Source organism: Bufo gargarizans, chromosome 6 (genome assembly GCF_014858855.1).
Source record: "Bufo gargarizans isolate SCDJY-AF-19 chromosome 6, ASM1485885v1, whole genome shotgun sequence".
Taxonomy (NCBI): Eukaryota; Metazoa; Chordata; class Amphibia; order Anura; family Bufonidae; genus Bufo; species Bufo gargarizans.
In genome coordinates, this window is record NC_058085.1 from 146,072,904 (window position 1) to 146,094,018 (window position 21,115).

General features: G+C 44.1%; 1 protein-coding gene across 2 annotated transcripts; it reads left to right on the plus strand.

Moving 5' to 3' along the window:
- The first annotated feature begins 300 nt into the window (after positions 1–300).
- On the plus strand, positions 301–19,471 carry LIMD2 (LIM domain containing 2). 2 transcript variants are annotated; one of them, XM_044298627.1, is made up of 5 exons: positions 301–381; positions 16,483–16,561; positions 17,400–17,444; positions 17,656–17,795; positions 18,450–19,471. In XM_044298627.1, exons 2-5 carry the CDS (start codon positions 16,520–16,522, stop codon positions 18,610–18,612), a joined length of 390 nt encoding a protein of 129 aa, XP_044154562.1. In that variant the 5' UTR covers positions 301–381; positions 16,483–16,519; the 3' UTR covers positions 18,613–19,471. The 2 variants fall into 2 exon arrangements, with proteins under 2 accessions (XP_044154562.1, XP_044154561.1); XM_044298626.1 differs by lacking the exon at positions 301–381 and adding an exon at positions 13,888–13,962.
- The last annotated feature ends 1,644 nt before the right edge of the window (positions 19,472–21,115 follow it).

Consider the following 21,115-nt stretch of genomic DNA (forward strand, 5'->3'; position numbering starts at 1 on the left):
CAACAAAATAGATATCATATAAGTATATCTAAAGTGATGGTCTTCACCATTGGGCGGATTTGAAAGCCTCTAGCATGTTAGGATTTAATTTTGGGATAAGGAGACAGAAGGGATAGATAAACCGGACAGTGTGAGCGTGAGGGAGGGGGGGGGGCAAGTGTCACAGGGTCCAATAGAAGAGGAGAAGGAGTATTGAGAAAAAGCAATGGGGGGAGGGTGGCCGAGGATGGAGGGAGAGAGATAATAGGGGAGGAGAGGAAGAGGGGGAGGGTGGAAGGCTGTTGCATGAAACAAGCACACAAAGGACCAGGGTTGTGAAAGAGAGAAAAAAGCAAGCAGGGCAGGAAGCGGCATCTCCGAGCCAGGGTGGCCAGGAATGAGGTGAGTGTAATGAGGATATCCAAAAATCATAGGGAATGTGGCGGCGGGGATAGCACAGCCTTACAATGTATATACAAATGATAGCCCTGCAAACAATGGGATAATGCAGAGCGTATCATTACAAGATGCAAAGCAGGACCACAGCATGCAAAGCTATAGCACCAGGTGCAAAGCAAAGTGCAATGATCTCTAGCAGCTATACCTAACAGCAAGCATATCTGTAAGGAACTAGGAACAACTATAAATCCTACTGCCCATAACAATAGGCAAATACAAGTATCCGTTCAGAGATGGGAGAAAACTTTATTCAATGACATGTAGCAGAGCCGGGTCTGTTTTTACATATAGGGCTATATCTGATCAATTTAGGCGTACTACTGGGTTCTGGAAACTGTCCTCTGCTGCAAATTCCTTAGATGTAGTATGAGCCTGGAGAAGATTGTACAGCACGATTTGTATTGTGTTTGCATATATATATATATACGTCATTGTGCTTGTTTCTTACCCCTGACAACACAGATGGTAATAAGCGACACGTGTACAGATATATGGTACCGGCAGATGTCCACCGCTGCACCCTCGCATCAATTTACTTTCCACTCTTGCCTCGTCATGCTTCAGTTAACAGAATATTATTGTATGTGCTGTTATTATACATGTGGATGTTATAATATAGGCTTGTGTATATACCAGGCATTCAGATTTATTACTGCAGATGTGATCCAATTTCTTGCAAGCTAGCTCTGATAATGCTGTGTCTAGAGAATAAATCTAGAAACTGTTTGACTGTAATGTATACATGGAGTCTGAGCTCCCGCGAGAGATGGGAAAGTTACGCCTTAATGAAGCCGGCCCTTTAAGAAGCCAAATAAATATATAATCAGGAGACCTAAAAAAATATGTTCTTGTCTTACGAGACCTCTAGCTGTAGTCTTGCAGTCATCAATTTGGTCTCCTGTGGTTACATCCTATGCAGGTAGAGCAGTGACCTGGAAGACCCGCTCTTACCTATGGAGAGATGCAGCTTTTTTTTAGCCATTTCTTAGGGCTCTTTCACACCTGCGTTCTTTTCTTCCGGCATAGAGTTCCTGTCGTCGGGGCTCTATGCCGGAAGAATCCTGATAAGGATTATCCTAATGCATTCTGAATGGAGAGAAATCCATTCAGGATGCATCAGGATGTCTTCAGTTCAGGACCGTAACGTCTTTTGGCCGGAGAAAATACTGCAGCATGCTGCGCTTTTTGCTCCGGCCAAAAATCCTGAAGACTTGCCGCAAGGACGGATCCGGAATTAATGCCCAATGAAAGGCATTGATCCGGATCCGGCCTTAAGCTAAACGTCGTTTCGACGCATTGCCGGATCCGACGTTTAGCTTTTTCTGAATTGTTACCATGGCTGCCAAGACGCTAAAGTCCTGGCAGCCATGGTAAAGTGTAGTGGGGAGCAGGGGAGCAGTATACTTACCGTCCGTGCGGCTCCCGGGGCGCTTCAGAGTGTTGTCAGGGCGCCCCACACGCATGGATCACGTGATCGCATGGCACGTCATTCATGCGCATGGGGCGCTCTGACATCATTCTGGAGCGCCCCGGGAGCTGCACGGACTAAGTATACTGCTCCCCCGCTCCCCACTACTACTATGGCAACCAGGACTTTAATAGCGTCCTGGCTGCCATAGTAACACTGAACGCATTTTGAAGATCCGTCTTCAAATGCTTTCAGTTCACTTACGTTTTTCCGGATCCGGTGTGTAATTTCGGCAAGTAGAGTACACGCCGGATCCGGACAACGCAAGTGTGAAAGAGGCCTAGTTATATGTGTTTCTGGGTGACAACCAGTAAGGCCGTTATTACACTGCGAACAGGGGTTGTCACACATCTATCCCTGCGCTTTGAGTCCCTGTGCCCATTACAAATGTTTGTCATTTGTCCTCTTCTAAATATGAGACCGAGGATGTATCACTTTGCACATTTGACATTCAGGACCTTTGGAAAGCTGGGTGACACCCAGAAACATTAAAGGGGTTGTCTGAGATATTTATGATCTTTCCTCAGGATAGGTCATCAGTATCAGATGGGTAGGGGGCTGACTCCTAAGACCCCTACCAATCAGCTGTTTGAAGAGGCAGAGGCGCCGCAGTCTCTTCCTAAGGCCTCATGCACACAAACGTATTTTCTTTCCGTTTTTTTGCGGCCCGTATTCATTTCAATGGGTCCGCAAAGAAAACTGAAGTTACTCCGTGTGCATTCCGTTTCCATATGTCCGTATTTCCGTTCTGCAAAAAAATAGAACATGTCCTATTATTGTCCGCATAACGGACAAGGATAGTACTGTTCTATTAGGGGCCAGCTGTTACGTTGCACAAAATACGGAATGCACACGGATGTCAACCGTATTTTTTGCTGATCGTTTTTTTTTGCAGGCCGCAAAATATATATACGGTCGTGTGCATGAGCCCTAAGCCAGTGTCATCACGTTCATTGGTCATGCGGACTAGGTGCAGCTTGGCTCCATTCAAGTGAATGGAGCCGAGCTGGAATACCAATGGATGGTAAGCTGCGAGCGAGGAGGCTGTGGTGCTCACCAGAGTGACGCTGCGTCCTAAAACGGCTGATCGGTAGCGGTTAGCTGTCCCGGGTGTCTGATCCCCAACAATCTGATATTTATGACCTAGCCTGAGGATTGGTCATCAATTTCAGAATCTCAGAAAACCCCTTTAACCAAATGACTGACTAGATCAGGGATCAGCAACCTTTGGTACTCCAGCTGCTGTAAAACTACAACTCCCAGCATGCAAACATGTTTGGCTATTCTCACAACTCCCAAAAAAGTGAATAGAGCATTCTGGGAGTTGTGGTTTCAGAACATTTGGACTGCCGGAGGTTGCTGATCCCTGGACTAGATTGTTCATCAGTTTGACTGAAGAGGAAGATTTAAAGGGAACCTGTCACCTCGTCACCTCTACTATGCTACCCTCACTGAGCGTTTCTAAATGTTCATTGTGTTACCCTAAACATATAAATTACACTTTTAATTTCATTTGCAGACGAATTTAATAAATATGCATTTTTGTACTTCCCGCCTTTTATGCAAATTAACATAAGAGTCACATCTTACTTGTGTGACCAGAGAAGAGTCATATTTTCAAGCTCTGACTCATCTCAGGTTAATTTGCATATGTATCAAATTGTTTTTTTACACAATAAAAGCACACAGAGCTATGGGGACTGTATTGCGGATGTGCTAGCGGCGATCTAGCAACCCATGTCCTCAGCTCTATACACAAAATCCCGGTGACAGGTTCCCTTTAAGAACTGTGATATTTATTTATTTATTTTAGTTGAATTTGTAGTCCCCCTTGCCTCAGTGATGTTACTTGCCTATCCTACAATGTGGTTGCCTCCACAATGTTAAATGGACCAATCCAATTTAAGATTGTCATTCGTACAGTTGTCCATATCTATAACATAGAAGATCAACAGCGTGGTTAAGCACGAAATAGATAAGTGGCCGTCAGATACCTGATGTCGCTTATCTCACAGGGTAGGAAACTTATACCTGTCAGATACTAAGGCAAGGGCTACACGGCCAGGATCATTGAGCAGCGGCGATCCCATAGAAATGAATGGGATCGCAGTCGCAAGAAATCCAACACAGCTGGATTTTTTGTGATTGCCACACCGATCCCATTAGTTTCTATGGGATCACTGCTACTCAGCGATCCAGGCCGTGACCAGTGTGGCCCTTGCCTAACTTCATCTATTGGGAGACAGAGATTGTATTTGGTGGATCATGTATACAGTATATACTGTATGTATGATATCCCATATGTGCTTTATTGATATGTGAGTCACGTTAAAAACAGCAGCAGGCCTTTATCCTTGATTTTTGTGGAATTTTGTATCCCAGTGACTGACGACATAATTTTGTTTGTCCGCCCTGATCCTATGACCTTCAAAATATGTAACAATAGCTGTTTATTTGCTGCTTTCATCCATATTATAACACTTTTGTAACTTAACCCTGCAGTAGCAATCAATATTGATTTTAGATGAATTTCTAGTTGCCTTTTAAGAAAATACAGAAAGTACAGTGAAAATTAAAGAGGGTTATCCAGGATTTGAAAAATATGTCTGCCTTCTTCTAGTGTCACAACTGTACATGGAATCTGTTTGGTATTTCAGCTGGGTTCCATTGAAGTGAATTAAACTGAGCTGCAATACCACACACAGCCTGCGGACAGGGGTGGCGCTGTTCTTGAAAGAAGCAGATCTCCTGGACAAACCCCTAAAGTTATCTGTCTGGCCTTGACTCTTCTTAGTTTCTTAGTTATATCTTTTCTTGGAAAAGCTGGGTGACAACCCTCATGGCCGCCATGACAACTCTCAAGGGATGTGACCCATGTTCCCAGTCTTCTGAATGTCTAGGTCAGGGATGGCCAACCTGAGGCTCTCCAGCTGTTGCAAAACCACAACTCCCATCATGCCCAGACAGTCTACAGCTATCAGCCTACAGCAGGGCATGGTGGGAGTTGTAGTTTTACAACAGCTGGAGAGCTGCAGGTTGGCCATGCCTGGTCTAGGTATATACAGTGATGCATCCCATTATTTTTGCAGACATAGGTTTATAGACTTGTCAGGAGAATGGAAGAGCTGGGTGCCCTCTTGAAGCTGTCACCATAGCCATATAATGGTTGTCACCTAGCATGCATATGGTCAGACACCTATTGTCACAGCCATGTTTATGGTCCGATAGCAACCAATCAAATGGCAGCTTTCATTTTTTAAGTAACTCTGTAACAATGAATGCTGGAATCTGATTGGTTGCACTGACACAGAGACCATCTTGTTTTTCCTGTAAGTCATGATGTTGCTGTAGCTGTGTAATAAGGCAGCTGGGGCCTCTAAGTTCATCCTCTCATGGAAGTGACACCTTGCATTGTTTCTATTAAAGGGGAAACATCTAAATTGGGTATATTATACAGTGTAATATGTTGTATCAGTGGCTTACATCGAGAAGTAAGGGCCCCATAGCAAGGATCAAACCAGGCCCCACACACAGGACAGAAGGGTCTCTACACAAACCCTTTTAGAAATCAGTGTATTGGAAGGATAATACATTGTAGAGAGATATGAACGGTAATAGATAGGCGTGTAGCTATAGTGGGTGGAAAGACAGCAGTTACATTTGGGGGGCCCCTAAGGCACTTGGATTTAAAAGAACACACCAGTATTACAAATAGTAGGGGGGGGAATATAACTGTTAAAGATTTTGCACTGAGGCCCAGCCAGGAGCTTCAAGTTACACCTCTGCTAATGGACATAGGAACTGCCAGAATAGCGAAGTCATGAACATCTGGATAGGAAAAAAGTTGCGTCCAGGGAGAGTACAAAGCGCAGATGGATAAGCTGACCATCAGTCATCTGACCACTAGCTAGTTTCTCTTATACATGACCATTCTGTTCAGCATACACGTTATTTCTGTGCAAGGATAAAGATAAGCAGCTGCCATATGTCGCTGATCTTGATAAATACAATAGAAGTAGTTCAAAGGGGTTCAACATCAGGTTCATAGGGATCCGACTCTCCTGTGAGTTCTGTGTCCCCTACATTGTTTAGTTCAATTAACAAAAGCAATGAAGGCAAAAAGTTACACTGTTACACCGATCATGAGAACTGGGGCCCCATACGACCTGCAGCTCCCCTGAAATGACCAGAGCGGCTGATCGCTGTGGTTGCTTCAGTTCCGGAGATAGCCGAGTACAGCGATCATTTCAGGGGAGCTGCAGGGGGTACGGGGCCCCCATTCTCGTGATCGGTCGGAGTCCCAGCGGTAGGACCCCCAATGATCTAATAGCTATATTAATACGTAAGGGTAACTTTAACCAACAGGAATACCCCTTTTAATCTCATTAGGATGGAGTACTAAAGAAAACAATAAACTTTAAACAATATGCTCTGATATCAAGTAATAGTACTAAAACATAAGAGTAACTGAGATCCGAGAATTATAGGTGGACAGAGGATCTTCCGATGTGTCCAGGCTCTGATACCATACTAGTCACCAAAGTGCCAGGAGAAGATAACAAAACATTCGGCCACCTTTGGAGCCAATCACTTGTCACTAGGGTCTATTTCTTTGATTCATATTCTTGACTTTGACGATATTGTGGTGAGCCTTGAAAATAACTTCCTCTGGTGGGCCCAAGTAATCCCAGTCCGACACCGTAGGTGCATTATTATTTTATTTTTATTATGTTATTTTTTGAAAAGCAAAATTTTGTTAACTGGGCAACTTTCTTTAATTGACCCAGCCATTTTGCTGAAATCTTTTATTGAACAGCTTGAGCACTTTAGCCGACTGCGGATTACTATTTTAAAATGTTCTTAAATGCACAGATAGGAATACCGTAGTCAATCATTAAAGTCTTGCGCAACTTCGACCGAAATGAAGTTTGGCTACACGGAGCCCATACATTCTAATGCTGTATGGAAACATTAACAACATCGTTTTTTGACTAATCGACTTCAGATCTGTGATCCGAAGCTCGAGTAGCTCAAGCCTAGTTCCTACAAATGCTTGTTCCCAATAATCTGCCCATGTCAAGGTGCTGCAGATCACCCGATGAATGAGCAAAACACTTGAATTTATCTCTCATGTGGAAACCTCAATCATCGTTTCTGGGCAGCAGATTGTGCTGTGTGAGGAGTGGAGTCCGAGGCTCTGCTCTCACTGGAGCTGCTCAATGCCTAATTGCAGCAAAATGACTGGGTCAATTCACTTAACTGACTCTACAACACAAAACTGGTGACAGATTCCAAAGCTATCTATACATGAGATAATTGTTAGTCAAAAAATGTGAAAATTATATAAGAATGATCATTCAAAATCACAAAAGTAGACTATTGTTTGGTGGTCACATGCTGGATGATGAAACTCTTAGGCCTCATGCACACGACGGTTGTTTTTTGCTTCCGCAAATTGTGCATCCGCTAAAAAAAAAACGGATGTGGTATCCGTTTTTTTTGGGGGGGGGGGGGAGGATCTGTTTTTTTTCCCCACAGATCCCTTGTAATAAATGCCTATCCTTGTTCGCAAATGTGAAAAAAGTAGGACATGCACTATTTTTTTTTGCTGAAGGGAAACACGGACGCGGAACACAAACAGATGAACTATCAGCATTTTATTTGCTGACCCATTGAAATGAATGGGTCCCCATCTTCTCCTAAAAAAAAAACGGAACGGAGGCCGAGAAAAACATGTGCATGAGGCCTTATGTGTATGGCCAGCGTAAACGTTCTTGCATGCAACAATCATTTAACCAACTGCATAAGCACAAACTGTATGTATAATATATATATTTATTTTACACTCACTTAGTATCTCAGTATGCACATGTGTGTGTCAGTGGGGAGGGGGACTTCATATCAGTCCACCCATTGAGGAACACTATAATCAGTCTATATCCCCAACTTAAAATAAAGTGCTCAGCATTTTTATCATTATCAGCCCATCTCACTGCAGCTGCCACATATATTGACGTGAGGAACCAGCATCTCCACCCCATACGTTTACACTGCACACCCGCGAAGTGTGCCTATTTTGAGACTGCTATATTGGGGAGGTTTAGACCAGGAACTTTTGCCATGTTCAGCCATTCAGCCAATCATCTCTGAGCTTCAGGAGCCGTTGTGTCATACACAGCATGCAAATGAGGGAGCAGCACACATAAGGGGTATAGCCTTTCTTATAGGGGGCTGTAGATGGCTCTTATGGGGCACTGTGGCCGCTGGCGGGCACTTGTGAGGAACTGGCTGTCTCTTTGGCTCTGTGACATTCCCATTCCTGAGTGTTATAGGGTAGCGGGATAATTCACTATACACGAACCATTGTAATCTGTTCAGCCAACCGACAGCCAAGCCGGGTGACAACCGACATGATCAACACAACAGCTAGCAGAGCAGTAGTTACCCAAGTTTTCTTAAATTCCTGAATAACAAAGCTGTCAAACCACGCAGTGATAGAACAAGGAAGGCTGGCCATTCAGGAGTCTTGGGCCTTATTCACACGTCAGTGATTCACGGACAGCACACGTACCCATTAATTTTAATGCGTGTTCACACATCCCTGTTTTAGCACGGTCTGTGGATTTATCACGGAATCGTGCTCTATTTTGTCTGTGTTCATGGATTCATCACGCCTATTATAGTCTGGAGGTCCATGAAAAACATGAACTCCATTCGCGTTTTATCCGTGTATGCTCTGAAAATTAATGTGTAGTGTCTTTCAAACACAGATGGCGCATGGAGAGCAAAAAATGGGTACACGGATTCTTCATAGAAATTTTCACGGATGAATCACTAACTATCCTAACACGGATTTAATCGCGGATGTGTGAATAAGGCCTTAAAATGAGGATTGATAACCACTTCATGCAACCATATTGGCTGTTGGCAAGCTTTTCCAGAAACTGATTGAACCTATCCTTATGCAATGTAATAGCATGTCTTTTTTGCGCAACTTCGGCATTATTTACAGGGAACAGCCTGACTGAGCCTCATCTGGCTCCTTTAATTAAAAGCTTTGTGGTTTCTCCATAAAAGATTCTTTCTGCATGCACTACATTAAAACTAGGGATGAGCGAATCGACTTCGGATGATTCACATAAAACTTTGTTCTAATACTGTACGGAGCTCCGTACAGTATTAGAATGTATTGGCTCCGATGAGCCGAAGTTATTGCTTCGCAAAGTCTCACAAGACTTCGTGCAATAACTTCATAAATTAATTTGTACTGTAAAAAAAAACATTTCCCGAACTCGGGTTCGGTTCCAAGGTACCACTTAGAACCGAACCCGAGTTTGGGAAATGTTTTTTTACAGTACAAATTAATTTATGAAGTTATTCCGCAAAGTTTCGTCTCATCGGAGGCAATACGTTCTAATACTGTACGGAGCTCCTGCTTTGTACAGTATTAGAAAAAAGTTTTATGCGAATCGACTTCATGTTTCAAAGTCTATTCGCTCATCCCTAATTAAAACCATAAAAAAAAACAGACGAGTGAGTCACAGCAGCCCCCACCCCTTCCCGCCACATATTTGTAAAGATCTGCATCTTGTCGACGTGTTTAACCCTTCTTTTATCAACCATCATCTGAGTTTACAGCAGCCCAGCCTCGGATGGATCTAACCCTGCACATTTTAAGGTTACTTAGGGCTGTATTACACCAACAGATTATCTGACCAATTTCTGTCCAATCAGACCAATAGTTGGTGTGTATCTGTGTGTGTAATAGGCCATCTGACCAATGATTGGTCACAAAATCTGGTGTAATTACAGGCCTTACATACATCTATGCAATTCAGCCTGTCATCTTGCAAAGTTGATCCTGAGGAAGGCCTAAACCCACCCCCTGGTCTTGGACATAAAAAATACTTCCCAACTGTTAGGCCTCATTCATATGACAGTCTATTTTGCTGTCTTCAAATTGCAAATCTGCAAAATACGGATACCGTCCGTGTTGCATTTGCATTTTTTTTGCAGACCCTTTATCTTCAGTGGGTCTGTGGTCCGCATTTTGCTGTCAAGTATAGGACATGTTCTATCTTTTTGCAGAATGTGTGCTTTCAGCATCCAGATGTCTGTTCAGCAAAAAGATAGAACATGAAGTCAATGAGTCCACAAAAAATATGCGGATGACACACGGACTGCATCCGTATTTTGCAGATCTGCGGTTTGTTGACTTCAAAACGAACATGAGGCCTAAATCTGGCAAATGGAATAACTCCCTGGATCAACAAAAGTTCTCCAATAACCTCCATCTTGTAATTATAACCTGTAATATTATTACACTCCAGAAATACATCCAGGCCCCTCTTGAATTCCTTTATTGTACTCACCATCACCACCTCCTCAGGCAGAGTTCCATTGTCTCACTGCTCTTACCGTAAAGAATCCTCTTCTATGTTTGTGTACAAACCTTATTTCCTTTAGATGATGGGAGAGATCTTTGAACCCTGATGTATTTATACATGGTTATCAGATCTCCTCTCCGTCTCTAAATTAAATAGCCCTAATCTTTTTGGGTACTGCCGTCCACCCATTCCATTTATTGCTATAGTTGCCCACCTTTGAACCAGTTCAAACTGCTATGTCCTTTTGGTGCACAAACGCCCAAAATTGTACACAATACTCTGTGAGGTCTTACTAGTAAGCTACAGAGCAGTACAACCATGTTCTCTTCATGAGCACCCCATGATCTTCGCTTTGGCTGCAACTGCCTGACACTGGTTGTTATTAAAGGGTTTGTTCGCTTTTGTAATATTGATGACCTATGCTCACAGGATAGATCCTCAATATCAGACAGGCAGGGGCCTTACTTCCATCATCCCCACTGATGAGCTGTTTGAAGAGACCACAGCACTAATACGAGCCCTGCCTTCTCTTCACTGTTGACCTGCCCGCCATCGACATGCAGCAGCGAGCAGTGTAATTGCAGCTTCTCTGTCTCATTCACTTCAATGAAACAGTTCCCTCCTATTCACTTGAATGGGAATAAGCCGTCCCATTGAAGTGAATGGGGGTGGCAGAGTTGTAATTACACTGCTCGCTGCTGCAATGTCGGCAGTGAAGAGAACACCGTGCTCCTACGGGTGCCACAGTCTCTTCAAACAGCTGATCAATGGGGGCCAATCTGATATTGATGACCTATCCTGAGGGGCTGTAGTGGTGAGCACCTTTACTAATCATAGTGGTGTAGATAGTATACCACCTCTACCACAAACAGGTTCCCAGAAAAGGGCATCAATGATAATGAGATGCAGGTCATATTTCTATAATGTTTTGCTTCTAATGAATTATATATGAGTATCTCTTCCCATCACAGGGGATCTGCTTAGGCTTCAGATCTCCAATACATCACATTAGAGGCTGAACAAGACCTCACAAAACCTCATAGAAAAACTGGGCACATGCCAACCCTATTCTCCAGTGTATTCATCTTAAAGTAATGTATTCCTGAAGCCATGCACAACATCTCGTCTTCTACAGCGGAAATCTAGATGATCTTTTCTTCAGGCTAGCTGCATCTCCTGTTGTCTTCCTAGCCGTATGTCTCTGTTTCGGCTGGTTAATCTGCTTCTTCTGACCGGCCGACCCTGTGACAATCTGTTCCAAGGTTTCCTGTCTTTTTAGCTTCATCATAAACAACTGACAGATATGAATCCTTGTACTTAAAGGCGCATTTACACTGCGTTGTCTAGCAGACAGTTATCGGGAAGGAAGCCTTCCTTCCCAACAATTGCTCATCAGTGGAGGTGAAGTTCTGCATTTACATGCACGGTCACCTCCACTGTATGGGGACAAGCGATGGTTCCTGCTACTGCTCGTCCTCATACAGATTCATTGTTTCTGGGCAGCAGATCGCTGTATACAGAGCGCGAGTGGGAATTCTTATGCTCATGAACTTTTGGCTTTCCCTGCCTTTCTTTGGAAGATTAACAGTTAAGCTGTGTTCAGACAGAGGATTTTGTCTGCAGCCAAATCTGCCACTTTTCCCACGGCAGAAACCGCTGCACTGTGCTGCAGTTTCCGCTGTGGGTTTTCAAGCAGAGCTGCTATAGGCTAAGCTTCATGGAATGGATGTAACCCCTGATGGAATGGGGTCTGCAGCAGCTTTGTGAGGGGTAACCACGCCCCCAAAATAGATCCGTACATTCTTGGCACAGTCTTGAAAATCTTGCGGCAAAAATCCTCAGCCGCATGCGTTGCCGTGTGGCCTCCAATTGAAGCAGGAGCTTATGAATATATATATATATACTGATTTTAAAGAGTGTGTCCCCTCCAAAATGTATTAGGCAAATACGGTATTCAGTGCACCGTGTGAGGAGCAACTCCATTTGGTGAGCCATCACTTCACCAGTAATGCCATCCAGAGCCCTCCCCTCTGTTTGACAGTTCCTGAGACTTCAGAGCCAGTAGTGATGATGCAGCCGGGTGCACCAAGCAGAGCAGCCCCTCCCACAGTGCACTGACCAAATTTGTAGGCATGAAAAAGAGCATTTTTCAGGATTAGAGGAGTGGATTTTCACAAGAAAGGTCTGATTGTGTTTTGGTGCACCTATCCTACTTGGCAGTATGCGGTAGGTTCACACCTCCATTTAACAGTTCTAGCAGACTCGGAACAGCCTGCCGGAGTTTACCGGACCCAGCCTAGCTGGATACTGCCGTTCACCATTGGACCTCATTGACTATAATGGGATCTGTGGGACCTGCTTGATTTTCAGCATGTGCCACGTTTTGGCCGGACAAAAACTGTTGCATGCAGCTTTTTTTTTGTCTAGCCAAAACGCGACACTCGTGCTGGAAACCGGCTAGATCCCATTATATTCCATGGTTTCCAGCTGTGAATGGCAGTATCCTGTTAACTCTGGTAGGCTGTACTCTGCCGGATCAGTTAAAGGGGTTGCCCACTATATAAGTACTTTCCACTATATAGTGGGAGGTAGGGTAAAAGAGTTTCCTAATATACTTTATTAAAAAAATCTGAATAGTAATGTTTTTATAATGAGCCCCGCTCTGTGTGCAGCCATTATTCTAACTGCACATGCGCTGCTTTTCCTAATAAGAGCAGCGCATGCCTAGTATGCCCCTGCCACTGGCGCGCTCCCTGCTCCGACTCTGTCTTTACAACCGGCCTATTCCTGTCAGAGTTCAGAGCGGGAACAAAAGTAAGAGTGCGTCTGATCCCCCACGCGCTCTTACTTTTCTTCCCGCTCCGAACTCTGACGGGAATAATAAGCCTGTTGTAGAGACAGAGTCAGAGCATGGAGCGCGTCAGTGGCAGGGGCATACTAGGCATGCGCTGCTCTTATTAGGAAAAGAAGCGCATGTGCAGTTAGAATAAAGCCATGGACGAGCTTTCTCTAAATCTCCTCCATGTCGCGTGCAGCCATGGACGAACTGGCTGCACACAGAGCGGGGCTGAGGGGGCGGGGCTCATTATAAAAACATTACTATTCAGATTTTTTTTATGAAGTATATTAGGAAATTCTTTTTTTACCCTACCTCCCACTATATAGTGGAAATTACTTATATAGTGGCCAACCCCTTTAAACGGAGATGTGAACCTACTCTAACTTTGAAACCAAGGAGCGGATAGACTCCCTTCAAGATAAACGACTGGGTTGATACAAGTTTTCATCAGGGTCTCCATCACCAGTTTATGTTGCCCTCAGATCATTTTTCCTTTTAATGAGTGGTTAGAACCAGTAAAAGAGAGGTGATCTCCACAAATTGAGTCATGAAAATGGAATGGGGACCCCAGAACCCACTGTCTCGGGTGGTTAGGCTTGTGGAGGTGCCAAGCAGCACCTGAAGGAGGCCTTCTTAGTTTGTTGTGATATTGTCTCTTTGCACTGAGCAGTTCCAGGAAGTTATGTTGTGTCTGATGTATGCATCCTGTGTGCGCCCTAAGGGAGGTGACTTACACACTCAGATGTGCAGGGGGTGTGGAAACCTCCTCTATTCAAAATCTTGAGTCTCTGTGTCGGGAGAACTGCTTTTCAGCCGGGAGTCCTGCAGCAGTGAGTTTCTCTCTTTATATCTTTTATTTGGTCTGAGTGCTTCCCATCTTTCTCCTGCACCCCCTGCTTATTATCATCTGCTTCTTGCTGCTGGTGGGTGGCTGAGTTCTTTGTACATCACAAGCTATTTTTGTGTGTGAGAAGAACATGCCATCTGGTGCACACAGTAGGATCTTCAGTGAGGATGGCATTTCTGTGGGTACTGTCTATGGAAACATACCAGCAGAAACATGCGGTATTCCTCTCTATCTTTCGATTTAGCACTTTTGTAAGATTGGTAGCTCTTGGGTTGGGTTGCTGATCATTGTTCAGTAAAAATGTTCTTATATTTGTGGGAAAATATTCAGTATAAAGCCTCATGCACACGACCATTCCGTTTTTTTTTGCGGTCCGCAAACCAAGGATTCGCAAAAAACGAAAGCCGCCCTGTGTGCTTTCCGCAATTTGCGGAACGGAACGGGTGGCCCATTTTAGAAATGCCTATTCTTGTCCGCCAAACGGACAAGAATAGGACATGCTTTAATTTTTTGCTGGGGCCTCGGAACGGAGTAACGGATGCAGACAGCACACGGAGTGCTGTCCGCATTTTTGCAGCCCCATTGAAGTGAATGAGTCCGCACCCGAGCCGCAAAAACTGCGGATCGGATGCGGACTCAAAAAACGGTCATGTGCATGAGGCCTTACTTATTTTAGTGATCTAAACTGATTCATTCTGGGCCTTGAAGTCCAGCAGGTGGTCCTATCAGTGACTGACGGCTCTCTCTGTAGACACAGTCATAGAGGTAAGGCTGTCAGTCACTGATAGGACCGCCTCCTGGACTTCATAGCTCAGAATGAAATATACGTTTTACTGAATATTTTCCATTAAAACTATATATCAATCTGCTCAGCTCCTCCTGCTCTATAACATGCTGCCTGAAGATTATTATGCATTTTCACAGTGACTTGTTCCCTTTAACTATAGCAAATCATGTTCTCTGCTACATAGATGTCCTAATACATAATCACATCCCTGGTATAGGGCACGGTTTGTAAGAAAAGTCCTAATCCACCCAACCACTCCCATTGCATGGAAGCCATACGTATTTGCATAGGAGTGTCCTCAAGGACAATTATGTGTATTTTTGCTCTATAGGAAATCACATTACGTATACTGTATGTATACACATTATGTATACTAACATCACTGCACAATATGAAGAATGCGAGAATATTTTATTGTATATGTATTTTTAACCATTCTTTCGTGCATTTACAAAAAGTAAAAAAAATAAACTAAAAAAAATTGAACAGTAGAAAAAAGCAGCAGTCATGAGAGCATCGCCACACAAACTTATTAGCGAAACATGATTGGATTTTGCTTTCTGCTCTGGGGGGCTGGCTCACATATGTGTAGAGATTCCATTCTCTGACCAGACATGTCTGTAATGACCGTCTAACCCTGTGGGAAAACCATGAGAACTAGAAAGAAAAGAAAAAAACGCCTCCGAAGCGGATGTCAGGCATTTACGAGGTTTATTTCCTGCCTTAAAAGGCATCTACGAAAGGAAGCAACATCCATCTATAAATCCATTATTGGAGGAGAGTATAAATGAAAAAATGCTTCGTAAGGGCGCCTTCACACGCGGCAGATTTTGTGGCAGAAGATTTTGCGCATTAAAATCGGTTCCATTCACCTTAATGAGGCTTGCAGAAATCCATGTGCTTGCTGCCCCATTCAAATCAATGGAACTGAATTTTCCGCCACAAAATCTGCCGCGTGTGAAGGCTACAGGCAAGTATCTACCAGTTAGAGTGGGGGAAGAGAAGAAGACTTCCTTGGACTCCCCAGAATGGTACCTGGAGTGGTGGTCACTTTGCTAACAGCAGGATGCATTTCAGTTTGCTCTTTAAATACCAACCCGGTGTGGGGCACTGCTAAATGGGGTTGCACAAGGGCTCTGGTGCCAGAGGGAGCCCAAAGATCAGTATTGGCGGGAGGACCAGTTACAGACTTTGCGTTGCAGGTTTTATTGAGTAGGGCAGCACAGATGAAATCCATCTCTGTTATACAGAATACATGTTTATGAGTACGAGAGAATGGTGCAATCAGTCAGGAAATAGCAAAAGCCACAGGGTGACAGGAAATGACATAGGTGACTTTGACAAGCTGTGTTAACCCTTTGATACTGTTCCGGCCTCAACAGCTTCTCTGAAAAAGAGGTAGGAATTGTTCTCTCCTGAGTGACGGGCATGGTGTACATTATAACGCAACTATGGGCAAAGCAGTCCCTCCCACCCCCCGGGAAGTCTTCAGTCAACCAGTTCTGATCTATGTGACCGATTCTGGTGCTGTCATGAGCCACTCGGTAGCCGGCATAGGATATTAGAGGGAGTGGTTTCTGTGTAGACCTCTAAGGGCTGGGGGATCAGAGAAGGATGTAATCTAAATTTTCCTCTGAATTATACCATATATAAATATTGGTTTTCAAAACGGCTTCCTCCGACGTACCCATTTTAATTTTCCCTTTTTATTTACAGATGAGAATTAAATAAACCTAAGGAAAAATCCAGAGAGATGTTTCAGGCTAAAATGTCCACCACAGCGGCCACAGGCCATGTAAGTACAGTCCATTCATTCACTGCAGCACGCCGCTGACAAAGAGGCCGTTGTTCAGTGACTGCGTATATACCGCTGAGAAATGACATTTTGCCTTGTGCCAGTTTAGACCTAAAACACTGAACGGATAGCAGAAGAACACGTATTAAGCAGGAATGGGTTATTAATAATGGTCTTTGGGTCACCCTTTTACCAGCACTTCAGAAAGGAGCAGATGTAGTAAAGTATTTACCGTTCCAGCAGCTCACATAAACTACAATGGAGAGAGCCACATTCATGTCTGGTCTATTTTCTAGAGCGCTAATGGAGGCAAAGGACTAGCACCTTTCAGACATTTTATGGCATACTATTTAGATTTTAGAGTTAAATCCCCTTTTTTATGTTTTTATTGTGGCTTTTGTGAGTGAATCGGTCAGACAGTGTTTCCCTTATGTAAACTCCTACAAAACTCCAAATCTTCACTCTAGACATAATGCTAAAGAGAATAAGTCTCTGCCTTCATCCACCACTAGAGGGAGTTTACTGCATACTGTACATTGAACTGTATAGTAAAACAGTAGGCTCTTAGCTCCCTCTAGTGTTGGCTGACAGCAAATAGATTTTTATCACGTGAGTCTGTGGAGGAGATCTGAAGTGCTTTATCAGATAAATGGATCTCAGACTATGGTAAAGATATATTAAGACTTTAATCGGCATAGATTGTTTGACCTAAAAATGACATGGTGAACAAAAAGTGAACAATTCCTTACTGTAGCGAGAAATAAGCAGGAAACAGGATGTACGTTATGCACATGTAATCTGATCAGATGCTAATGTGTTATGTTTTTTTTTTTTTAAGGATTCTGCCTGCAGTCAAGGAGCCAGCGTTGTACAAAGATCAAAGGTGAGACTTCCTTTTCTTCAGATGTGTTCTATGTATATAAATGTGGGTCTGTAATAGTAAAAAAATAAAAAATAATGTAACATGTGGCTCGTGAGACTTGCGATCTAATAATATGCTACAGTAGGAGCTGGTCTGTCATTACGGTAAATGTGCTCTGTGTCGTTGGAATGTACATTTAGTGCATACTAATGAGTCTTCCATGTGTGCACAGTCTTTTAGTATGAAGCCTGCAGTGAAAGAACTGTGCTCTTCCTGCCAGACAACAGTCTACCCCATGGAGAGGTTGGTCGCCGACAAACAGATCTTCCACAACCGATGCTTTTGCTGTAAGCACTGCAGTACCAAACTAAGGTGAGTACATATTTGCAGTACGGCTGACGGTCGTTGCGTCTACACCTTGACAGCGCAACCTTGTCAATGACTGGTACTGAGATTCAGGCACAACTTCAATATACCACTTCCCACTCATGTTGCAGAAGTCCTGGAAGATGAGATACAGGGGGCTGTTTGGTGGGATCCTCACACTGTAAAGCTGCTTCTGCTGTCTGTGTGTGTGCATCTAACATACAGGGAATTAGTTCTAATACAGTAGTCCCCAACCTGTTGCCCCAGGCTGCCAGAACATGCTGCTGGAGGACCACAAGTTGGAGACCACTTTAATGTGTCTCATTTCTATTTTTTTGACCCGGTGTAATTTTTTTGGTGCGGATATGCACAGGAATAGCAAAAGCAATTTCCATTTCCAATGTGCTGTCCCAACAAAACACCTCATATCTCAGCTTCCTGGATCCCTGTGAGGATTAGGATATTTGGGGGAGGTACGTAAGGTCACACCTAAAATACCTAGTCTAGAAACCTACAAGGCAGATACCTTGTAGTTGTTCACCCAATAAAATGGCAGCCCCCATTGCACTTAAAGGGGTTTCCAAGATTCCATAACTGCTTGTAAAATAGCAGAGCATTATACACTCCTGAGAAATCATATCACATTTTTCTTTCCCACAGCCTGGGCACTTATGCAGCTCTACATGGAGAATTTTACTGTAAGCCTCACTTCCAGCAACTTTTCAAAAGCAAAGGGAACTATGATGAAGGCTTTGGACGTCGACCTCATAAGGATCTGTGGACCCACAAAGAACAGGAAGCTCCTGGCGACAAGGCGCCTTGAGGGTGCTAAATATTCATCTCGCTAGGGGCTTAGCTTTTTTATTCTTAATGCACTTGGATGGAGTCTTGATGTGCCTCAGTGGGTGGGTTCCAATGCAGATAAAGGCACTTTCTATGTGATTGCATTGCGCACTTAGTCCCTCCTAGTGGTGGGAGTGTTTAAGTGCAAAATCTCGAAGACACCTGGGCCATGAATATTTTGGCCTTGCTTCATCTCATGGAGTAGACATGTTGTCCCTTTAAATTCTAGGTCCCGGTGGCTTCTTGAATTTGTCTGGTGGAAGGTGGGTGAAGGAGGGCATGCAAATTGTTATTAATAACATTATCCACAGCAGCAAGTAGTAAATTATCGCATGGGCATGTTTCGGTGGTTAGGAGACATCCGGCAACTGCTGCTGCCTTTTTAATTTACAGATCTCAGGGGGAGAGCTGGGGGCTAAGCTGTATCCATTGCGTAGCAAGACCATTCATTCCCAGGGATCCAGCTTTCCTAGGATAGGCTGGTATAAAGACTTGGCATTGCCAGTAATAGGGGCACATGTGTTGACAGCTTTGCCCTCTTTTTCTGCTTGGCAACCTCAGGGGATATGCTACCAATGTCAGAGTGGCGCCCGGTGACCCCTATCATTCACCTTCCTCCAGTCTTTTTAAAAAGAAGAAACAAAACTTCACCACTTTCTCTCTTTATGCTGGAAAGAGAACCTGCAACATTCCTTAACTCTTTCACTGCCAGCCGAGGACGACTGTCGGGTGAAGAGTTACCAGTACTCTGCACTGGGATTGGGTTTTGTTTACAGACTGTTTTTAAAATATCCCTGAGCCTTGATTGTACAATAAAAGCCTCTGTAGGATCTCTCGCACCCTCTTTGTGTTTGTAATGATGCATCACAACCTTCTGCTGCCCTGACAGTTCCACAGCAATGATGAGGTGCTCCAACAATGTAGGACAATTGTGATGGGTTTAGTAGATGTCTGTGTCTCATTGACTGGTGGTGGCCATTTTTCAGCTTCATTGTTGGATACTCGAGGGGGGGGGGGGGGGCTCGGCCTTTGCATTTAGAGGTAAAGGATGCCACGTTAATAAAGCACAACTGTAACCCTATGAGGAAATAATGCTCCATATAGTCCATATGTAGGAGGAACACATGGTATATGATTTACTTGCCCAGATCAGAGGAAAATTAGGACAGCAGCAGACTCCTTTTATGGTTGAAACATGGGCACTGACCCACCCCCCTGTGAAGTTTTCAACCTGTCTTTGCTAAGGGTTGGGATCTGTCGCTAGCTGTAGCTCTTGCTGTAGGAGGGCGCAACAGTCCTTGCCTGTACATGTTAGTTACAAGGTTTTTCCCATTAACCTAATGCTTTATATTAAACAATTATTTTATACTCTCCTTTTTTGCCCCTGACGTTCTCGGTGCCATCTGTCCGGTGGCACTCCTCCCCGTTTGTATACAAGGCTGCAGCAGCCATTAACTGTCCTCAGGAGTCTTGTACTGTATACCTCTGATTGGCTGCAGCAGCCAAAGCTGTATACCCACAAGTCACCGCTGCAGCCTTATACAAACAGAGGAGAATCAGACCGGCGTCACCAAGAATGGTAGAGGGTGAAAGAGGCGAGTATATTTTATTTTTATTTTTTTTAACATCCGATGTTGCAAATCTGTAATTAACTTGTAAAACCTCTTTAAAGAGGACCCGTCACCATGAAATGCAGTGTAATCTGCAGGCAGCATGTTATAGAGCAGTAGAAGCTGAGCAGTTTGATGTACAGTTTTGTAGGAAAGAATTCAATAAAACTTGTAATTTATACATTTATCTCTCTGCTCTTTCTGAGCTCAGTTGTCCAAGTGGGCGTTCTTATCAGTGATTGACAGCCTTCCCTGTATGTGTATTTATAGAGATAGCGGTCAGTCACTAATAAGATCATCCCGGAGCTCAGAAAGAGCAGAGCTGTAAGTGTATAAATTACAAGTTTTACTGAATGTTTTTTCTTACAAAAATATGTATGAATCTGCTCCTCCTGCCAAGTAAAATGCCTGCATTTTGTGGTGACAGGTTCTCTTTAAAGGGGTTCAGCTCTGACCCCGGACATATCCCCATTTGCACCCAGGCAACCCTCTAACTTGAGCATAGTCCCGCATTTCGTGGAGTTTCGGCGACATACCGGGCTTTCCTTAGGGCTGCCAGGCGGAGGCTTCGACCCAGCAGTTAGCCCGGTAATGTCACTGGCACTGATGGGCAGGCTTTAGCACTGCCCTAGCCTGTAAATGGCTAGGGCAGTGCTAAAGGCCGCCCATCGGAGCCAGTGATGTCACCGAACACAGTGCTGGGCGGAAGCCAATTGCCCGGCCGTGTGTTATAGTAAATAAGAGCCCTTGCCCTGCGCAGGGCAAGGGAGAGCATTGGAGAATGAACTGTCTCTGATGCTAGCCTCAGGGGCGCTGCCTGGTTGAAAATATGGGTGTGTCCAGGTTCAGCTATGAACCCGGACAATCCCTTTA

Excerpts from the sequence above, each read along its gene's own strand:
- LIMD2 (XM_044298627.1), top strand. The coding sequence starts at position 16,520 with ATGTTTCAGGCTAAAATGTCCACCACAGCGGCCACAGGCCAT. Across the intron at positions 16,562-17,399 it reads CCACAGCGGCCACAGGCCAT|GATTCTGCCTGCAGTCAAGG; the intron begins GTAAGTACAGTC and ends TTTTTTTTTAAG. Across the intron at positions 17,445-17,655 it reads GCGTTGTACAAAGATCAAAG|TCTTTTAGTATGAAGCCTGC; the intron begins GTGAGACTTCCT and ends ATGTGTGCACAG.